This window comes from Echinops telfairi, unplaced genomic scaffold (genome assembly GCF_000313985.2).
Source record: "Echinops telfairi isolate 266 unplaced genomic scaffold, ASM31398v2 ScPeMD7_28;HRSCAF=97, whole genome shotgun sequence".
Taxonomy (NCBI): domain Eukaryota; kingdom Metazoa; phylum Chordata; class Mammalia; order Afrosoricida; family Tenrecidae; genus Echinops; species Echinops telfairi.
The window spans coordinates 1,591,575-1,600,347 of record NW_022103925.1 but is presented as its reverse complement, the minus strand read 5'-3'; the positions used below and the strand labels follow the sequence as shown (position 1 = coordinate 1,600,347).

The 8,773-nt window shown below is 57.9% G+C and overlaps 1 protein-coding gene across 3 annotated transcripts in view; it reads left to right on the top strand.

The window, feature by feature from the left end:
• Positions 1 to 609, top strand: part of HGFAC (HGF activator) — a 7,650-nt gene extending 7,041 nt beyond the window's left edge. The window contains exon 14 of one of the 3 annotated variants that reach the window (XM_045289494.1): positions 341 to 609. In XM_045289494.1, coding sequence (XP_045145429.1) covers positions 341 to 592 — 252 coding nt within the window. In that variant the 3' untranslated portion in view covers positions 593 to 609. The remainder of the gene's footprint in view (positions 1 to 340) is intronic. The other 2 variants (XM_004715094.2, XM_045289495.1) reach the window with 2 other exon arrangements.
• The last annotated feature ends 8,164 nt before the right edge of the window (positions 610 to 8,773 follow it).

Sequence of the window (8,773 nt, the reverse complement as noted above, 5' to 3'; positions counted from 1 at the left end):
ATCCATCCATCCATCCATCCATCCATCCATCCATCCATCCATCCATCCATCCATCACCCACCTGTGTATCTACCCACCCAGGACCCTGCAGGGCACCCTGGGTGGCGCAGGCCGTAGGGAGAGGACTTGGCTCTGCCTCCCTTGGCAGCCCAGCTTCCTTTCCCAGAAGCGACTTGGTCATCCATCCCTCAGTCCCTCAGCTCCCAGGAGGCAAGATTGGATCACTAGAAGGCTTGTGGACTTGGGGGCATTTGCCCCAAGCATGTGGGGTTGGGGTGAGCAGGAGGGAGGCAGCATGGGGGATCTGAGCCGCTGGCTCACACCTAGGGTGCTCTGACAGTGTCTCTGTCTCAGGGCGACTCGGGGGGGCCCCTGGCCTGCGAAAAAAATGGCGTGGCCTATCTTTATGGCATCATCAGTTGGGGTGACGGCTGTGGACGCGTCAACAAGCCGGGGGTCTACACCCGTGTCGCCAATTACGTGGACTGGATCAACGACCGCATGCGCCCCACTAAGCGGCCTGCAACCTCCTTTTGAGGCCCCTGGTGGGGGTCGGATGGGAGGCCTCCTCACCCTGTTTTGCGAGCAATAAAGAAATCTCTAGCACCAGCTTGGCTCACTGCTGCCCCCATTTGGCCCCTTCACCTCAGTCCTCCCAGGCCTGTCCCTCTCCCTCTCATCCCTGACCAGCAGGTGGGTGAGGGGAGGGTGTTTATTTGGGCTCTGATTGAGCCCTGCCCTCTGTCCCAGCTCTCCTGGAAGCCCCGGGGCCCCTGCTGCCTCCTGCCGGGCTGTTCCTTCCTGCATCCAGTAGCTGACCAGAGGATGCTGTCTTGCAGCCCCGTCCAGCCCTGCCCTGCCCTTTGCGAGCCGGGTGCTTTCAGAAGCCGAGCCGCACAGCTTCAGCCAACAGAGGGGTCTCCCCTACACCCAGGACGCATTTCTGCTAGCGTCCACTCCTGTTAGCTAAAGGGAGCGGCCTGTTGGCAGACGGCTCTGAGTTGGCATGCTTAACTGCCAGTCAGCAGCACAACACCACCAGCTGCTCCGAGGGCAAAAGACAAGGCTTTCTGCTCCCAAACAGTCACAGCCTCAGAAGCCTGCAGGGGCTCCTGCTCTGTCCTTAGGGGCTGGGGGTCAGCATGGGCTCCATGACAGGGAGTTTGGCTTGATCCAGAGGCCACACGTGGTCGAGTAGCCTCTTCTCTGGCAGGTGTCCACCTTGCTCTCACTTGCTGTGTCCAGCTGCAAAGGAGGCTGGGAGGGTAGGAAACAGGATGGGGTGTGTGTGTGTGTGCTGCCAGGGACTGGAAGCCTTGTTGCTCTTATAGGGGCTGCGTTCGTCTGGGTACTTTAGAGAAACAAACCTACAGAAACTCATGTATAAGAGAGAGTTTTATATAAAAGTTAAGTGAGCATCAAGAAAAACATCCCAACCCAGTGCTGCCCAAGCCCGCAAGTTCAACATTAACCCATATGTCCAACACCAATCCACAAAGTCCTCCTCCATCTCACAAAACACACACAATGACGCCGACTGCAGGAGGAAAGCTGAGTCAGTGAATCTGTAAGCATCTCAGCACTGGCAGGGGTCTCCACACAGCTGCTCCAGCACCCAGGGCTGCATCGGGGTAGGTCCATGTGGCTTCTCCTCAGGGACATCTTGCAGGAAGTGAACTTTGCCAGCTGAAGCAGGGAACTGGCTAAGGCAGCTGCACCCTGGTTCGTACATCACAAAGCAAGAGACCCAAGGACTGGAAAGGCGAGGCTCACCGAGCCTTTTATCCCTCTGCCCTTCAATTAACCCCACATATGTTAATCGGCCAGGTTGGCACAATAAACTAACTACCTCAGGGGCCATTGAGTCGGTTCTGACCCACAGCGACCCCGTGCACAGCAGAAGGAAGCACCGCCGGTCCTGCACCACCCTCACAATGGCTCCTGCGCCCGAGCCCATGGCTGCAGCCGCCGTGTCCGTCCGTCTCATTCTGGGCCTTCCTCTTGTTCACCGCCCCTCCACTTGACCAAGCACGATGTCCTTCCCCAGGGACTGGTCTCTCCTGCCCACACGTCCACAGTCCGTGAGACCAAGAGCCTGGCCATCCGTGCCTCTAAGGAGCACTCTTGTCTATGTTTAAAAACCACCAACAACCACCACCACCCACCAGCTGTACGGACCTGCGCGTCCCCTCTGGCCATTCAGTGGTCCCACCAGAGCCAGGAGAGTTGTGCAGTCATCACCACCGTCAACTTCAGAGCACTTTCTCCCTTCTAATAACTCATCGTTATTAGCCCCTGCTTCCCCATCTCCCTGCCACCACCCCACCTGCCCGAGAAACTCTATCCCAGTGACTCGGTTTACCTGGATTGCCTGTACAGAAAACATTAAAAACAGCCGAGCAACGAGAACGAAGGGAAGCGAGCAGCAGACATGAAACCCAGAGCAGAGTAAAGAAAGGGAGATCTAATGGCACGGTGCCAAATGTTCAACCGCACCGCCGGTGTCCACCTTCCAGGGCATTCTGCATGCCGTTCTTGCCGAGGTCAAGAGACTGGGCGATCGATCCACAAGCTCTCCGGAGCTTCCCAGTGTGAGGCCCATTGGCACGAGGAAGATGTAAGAGATGTGCAAGCCCTCCTCTGTCTGCTCACCTGAATTTTGTGGCTACAGGAGCCTGGGGGGTGGGGAGGGTGGGGCTAGAGAAAGAATGGGTACAAATGACTCCGGACAGAGGGCTCTTTCTACAAAGGAAAGCGCGAGTCCTGGTCCTTTGTACCTAAAATCAACCTGGAACATGGATGCCTGAGGTAAATGAAGCCCCTGCTCCTCCGTCTGTCCGTCCCCGGGGCTTGGTGGCCTAGGTGTCGCCGTGAGGCTGGACGCAATGGCACTGGGGTTTCAGGGGCCAGCAGAGCTTCCAGGCGGAGAACAGAGCACTAAGAAGGAGCTGGCTGTCCACTGCAGAGGGAAACGTACGGGCAGCACGGGCCCATGGTCAGAGGCTGCAGACCTCATAGGGGCAGCAGGGCGTGGTCAGAGGCGCTCGGACCAGACTGAGGAGGAGCTGCGCCCCCTCGCAGAGGTGACCTCAGCGACTCGGATGGAGGGAAGCCGGCAGGACCTTCGGCCGCAGAAGAAACGGGCCAGCGCCGACGATGGGCTCAAACGTAAGAACGATGGTGAGGCCGGCGTGGGAATGGACGATGTGTTGCTCTGTCGTGCACCGGGTCGCCGGGAGTCTGAGCCAACTCCACGACACCTGGCGGCTATGAAGCAGTTAGCAGGACGTAGAGGACACCCTCATGACCTTGAAGTCCGGAAGGATAGCTCAAGCAGAAAGCCTCATCTTTCTCCCGAGTAGTTGGTGGGTGGGTTTGAACAGCCAACCTGGCAGGTACAGTGAGCTCAGTCCCTGACCTCCACTCCCAGCAGGGCTGCCTGCACACTTAATAGGCTTCCCCAAAGCCACGCCCACTGCCACTGAGTCAACTCCGAGGCACAGTGACCCGATAGGACAGTGGTTCTCAACCTTCTTCATGCCACGACCCTTTAGTACATACAGTTCCTCCTGTGGTGTGACCCCCAACCATGAAATTATTTTTGTTGCTACTTCATCACTGTCAGTTTGCTACTGTTATGAAGGAAGCAGGCAACCCCTATGAAAGGGTCGTTCGAACCCCAAAGGGGTCGAGACCCACAGGTTGAGCACCACTGCTATAGGAGGTTCCCAGGGCTGGAACAGCCTCCTCTTCTCCGAGGCAGTGACTGGAGGGTTTGAACGGATGTCTCTGGGGTTTGCAGGCCAACACTTACTTACAAGAGCCACCAGGGCTCCTAATAGACTGCAGTCAGGTGTAAACAGGAACTTTCTATGGACTGGGGAAACAAACAAAATCATACAAATTGCTCGATTGGTGTGGCGATCTGAAACATGCCTGCCTGTGTCCATATGTCGCATCATTCCATGGTTGGGCCGGATTGAGCAGTGTTGTACCATTGCTACCACAGTCCATTTCAAACCTTTTCTCTCTTCTCGAACTCCTGGGGACTTCTCTCCAAGAAACTCGGGCAGCTGTAGAATGCTGGTGGGAAGGCGCCTTCCCCAACTCCGCTCCGCCAGGCCTCCCGCCGAGGCGTCTCGAGTCCTACAGCTACAGGGACTGAGGGACCCAAGGTCCGCTGGTCCGATGGCAGGCTGCTGGCTCCCAGGCTGCAGGCCTGGCGACTCCCAAGAGGCAGAGGTCAGACATGTGATGACGGGCCGGGTGTGCGGTCCAGGGCAAGCCAGAGGCTTGGTGGACCGTTCACCATGTACATTTCAACTGATTGGCTACTCGGGACAGATCCCCTCTGACTCGTGCCGAGCTGTGCACGACAGAACCCAACCTGCCCGGGCCTGTGCCACTCTCACGAGTATCCTGTGCCTGCCCATTGTGGGAGCCACCATGTCCATCGCCCCATCCAGGGCCTTCCTCTTGTTCGCTGCCCCTCCACCACCAAGCATGATCTCCGTCCAATCCAGGGACTGGTCTTTCCTGACCACGTGTCCAAGGTAGGTGAGAGATGATCAAATCGCAAAATGAAATGGAATGTGCCCACACGTTACATCTCGACTGTCTGACCACTGAGAATCCTGGCCCGGGAGCTGGCTTTGACTCCGTAGGCCATGGCTTGGACTGGACACTTGCCACTGGAGGGTGGCAAACCCCGGGTTCTGGTACCAAGAGAAGAAGAAGGAGACAGCAGCAGGGTGTGCTCAAATGCTGCAGGTTGGATCCGGCATCCTGAGCCCCAGGTTGATGCCAGCACAGGGGCAGTGACTGTGGCTGGAGACTGGTGCCAACGTGTTGGGAGCCTGGGACATTGGAGGACTGTGTGGGCTCGGTCAGTCCCTCCCTCACCCACAGCGCACGTGCCTGGAGGGGCCCGGGTTCAGTCACAGTGGGAGCAGGTGCCTGCTGGGCCCGCCCTGGCTCCTTTCTCGTGCGCCCACCTTCACCCCTATCCCAGAAGGCCGCTGTGTGTGTGATGTGTCCATGGACATCCCTTTGGGTTTGAGTTGAACTTGGCTGGTTTGGTTCTGCCCCAGCAGATCAGAAGGAGGGAGGAACGTGAATTTGAGGAATCTATTGTATGTTAAAGTTTTTGTTTCATTTTTCCCTATTGGGTCACTCTTACCCCATTTTTCATTTTATCTTAAGCCTTTTTTTTTTCCTTTTCCAACACCGTTTTTAAGGCGCTAATCCAGACATCATATCATTCCGTGGTTCAATCACATCGAGCCGTGTTGTACAACTGCCACCACAATTAGCTTTCTTCCTTCTTGAACTCCTTGCTATCTGCTTCCCCTTCCCTTCCCCCACGGTATTGTCCCCCCCCCCCCAACCCTTATTCTAGTTGCTCATCACAGAAAAACAGACAAGCACAGAGCAAAGATTTAAGAAGGTCACCCACAATGACAAAATGCATCAGCGATAAGCCCAATATGAGATAGAAACACACAGAAAATACTGAAAACCAGACCAAGCCCAGCGTGGGGACATCACACGACAGGTCCTCACCGTTCGGGGCAGGTTATCATTTGGACCTCCTGTCGTCATCTGTCCAGTGCACTGTTCGGTGTCCGCTCTCTTCCCTCCTCCATTATGGATCGAGGGGCGTCACCGGTGGCTTATTTCCAGTGTGGATCTCACAGATGGATCTTGGGCTTCCATGTCCTCCACAGCCTGCAAACCAGAATCTCACAGTCTAGGCTCTGACACTAGTCCCTCCTTCGGCTTCGGATCGTCTGACTTACAATCCTTCGGTCACAGATGCTGGTGGACTTCTTCCCTTAACTGAGTTGACATCTCACTTAGATGGCTGCGGGGTTGGAGACAAGCCTTTAAGACCACAGATGCTATTCTGTCTGATAGCCGGGAGGGATTTATTTCTAGCTCTCTCTCTCTGGGGTTACCTCAGGTCGATGCTTTCCTTCACTGAAGACCAGGAATGCTCTCAACATGGTCCGTTATGAGCCCCAAAGAATCTCTCAGAAATAACAGAATTGTTTGAATTATGGATTTAGACTTGAATTTTGAAGTATGGTTTCAGTTTGTGAATTGTGCGTTTGAATTAGAGTGCTGGCAAAGAATATGGAAAATACCACAGGTGGTCAAAGAAACAAACAGCTCTGTCTTGGAGGAAGGACGGCCAGAGAGCTCCTTAGAAGCCAGGATGGAGAGGCTTTGTCTTAGAGACGTGGGCGCGTCAGCAGCTGAGACCGGTCCCTGCAGAAGGACGTCATGTTTGGTAAAGTGGAGGGGCGGCAAAAAAGAGGGAGGCCCTTAAGGAGATGGACGGACACCGTGGCTGCATCCATGGGCTCTGGCACAGGAACCGTGGTGAGGATGGGGCAGGACCGGGCAGTGTCTCCTTCCACGTACATGGGTCGGGGCCCACCCGATGGCCACGACCACAGCAACATTGTTTCTTCTGAAGGTGGTGTTTCCATCTCTCGGCCTCAAGCCCAGATGGCATCTTCGTCAGCCTCAGGGGACTCCAACTGGCCTCAGGGAACACAAAGCAGTCTGGGACAGGTGGGGAAGGTCCCCCAGGAGCATTCTCAGAGGATGGCAGGGCTTAGTGACTGGGCAGGCTGTTGTCCTGAGGGAAGTAGACTCCCCTGGCCCTTCTTCCCAGCACGGAAGCATTCGAGTCTTCCTAAGCAGCCTCGTGACCATCCTGTGTCCGAGGGGCAGCTGTCACAGTGACCCCTTTAGGACCCCTGGAAACAGCCACCACCACCACCCTCTGAGAGAACCTGTCTGCTTCGAAATGAACGTGCCGGCAAAGCTAAAGTCTCTCTCAACGGTCGTATTGATCGTATTGATCGCCGCGAAGTTATGTGCAGGCTTGTCCTCTTGTTCAATTCAGGTCCACCAGCCGAGTCAAGGCAACCCCACCCCCACCCCCATCCCCGCCCTTGTGCTCCGAAAACCCCTGCCCACTTTTCACCAGGCCTGGAGGCGTGGCCTCGGAGGGAGGGTGGGGCTCATCCACGTAATATCAGGCTGGATGGGGACACTGAGGCCAGAAAGGTCACGTCCTGTTGGCTGGTGAGTGGCAGGACACGGTATCCACAAATCCACGGACGCTGTTCCCTGCGGCTGCTAAGTCCTGAAAGTGGTGACGGTGCCCTGTGGTCATATGTCTAGAAGGTGATGGCCGCAGTGCCCAGGGGTGGGGGCCGTGGGGGCCCTGCTGTCCTGGGGTGGGGGCAGTGGGGGCCCTGCTGTCCAGGGGCGGGGGCAGAGGGGGCCCTGCTGTCCAGGGGTGGGGCGATATTCCATGGTCATCTGTGAAGCTGCAACAGGACTGGCAGCACCATGGTATGGGAGGTCAGTTGGTCTGACAGGTGTAACCCACAGCGTGGCCCTCTCTGGAGGTGGCAGCCTTCCCCAGGGCATGGGTAGGTGGCATCCTGTCTTGGGCTGTCCTCTGCTGCTGCACCACCTCTCCCAGGCTCGGGTAGCTCTCCCACCCCCCTGGGCCCCAGCAGAGACACCCACCCCCAACAGGTCCTTCCTGGCACCCCAAATGGCCAGGGTGAGCTGCTGTTAGTCACCATCAGGCTGTGACAGCTGGGGAAACTGAGGTGTAGAGAGGGGCACGGGCCGACCCGTGGTCAAAAGTGAGTGCCTGTCCTGTCCTGTGGGCCACATGGGGTGGGGGAGGGAGGCGTCCATCCTGCCTGCTGGGAGCCAGTGCGGGAGCAGGTGCAGCTGCCCTGCGTGCGTGGCAGGGCCTGGGCCTGGGCCAGCACTCAGGAATGCTGCCCCGCCTGGCAGGATGGCGGAGCGCCAGGCGCCGGGCTCGGAGGATGTGCTGGTGACCACGGCCCCCACAGCCATCCGACTCCCCGCCGGCTGTCCCGGCCAGCCCCTCGGGTGGGGCCCAGGGTGTGGGCAGCATGAGTGTGGCGCCAACTGCTCTTCGGAAGGCATCCGTTGGCTGGCGGCGCAGGTGACGGAGGAAGGAGGGGGTGCTGGTGACTTCCTGAGCCTACCCCGCCATGGCCCCTCAGCACTGGCCCAGCCAGACTCTGGGAAGGCATCATCACGTGCCCCGTCTGTGACCTGTCCACCCTGAGGCCCCAGGAAGACAGCGTGTGGCAGCAGCCAGTCTGGAAGCCAGGCTGCCTGGGACTCTTCTTGCCCCTGCCCCTTGTCGTACTGCCTGCCGGCTCCCTGAGCCTGACCTCACCCATGGGCTTGAAACTGCTAGGTCCCCTCTGCAGATGCTGGCGGGGTCACCCAGGAGTGTGTGCCCCTCTGGACCCAGCCCACAGCAGGGGCTTGACTGCTTCTCCCCCCTCACCCAGGTGCATGCCCCGACCCACATTAAACACACACTGGACTCTTTTTTGGGGGGCTGCCTCCACTCTTTGAGCCTGGAGCTGCTTCTATAAACATGGGTGAGGGGAGGCTGTTACATCGGGGATATGCTGTCCAAGAGGCAGGGCTGCCAGCATGCCAGCCCTTGGGGGCAGGTGAAGCAGGGCCACAGAGAGGAGGAGCCCACAGATGGTTACCTTCAGCAGCAGGGCCAGCGCTGGGCCAGGGGATGGCGTGCATGGAGACAGGAGCCCTGGTGGTCCGGCAGCCACCTGCATGGGGGGTGGGGGGTCCCAGAGCAGCCCAGGCTTCATGAGGACAGGACTGGGAGTCAGCCAGAGGGCAGCACCCATGGGTGCACGGGCACCCGTGCCGGCCATGCACTATGTCCACTTGG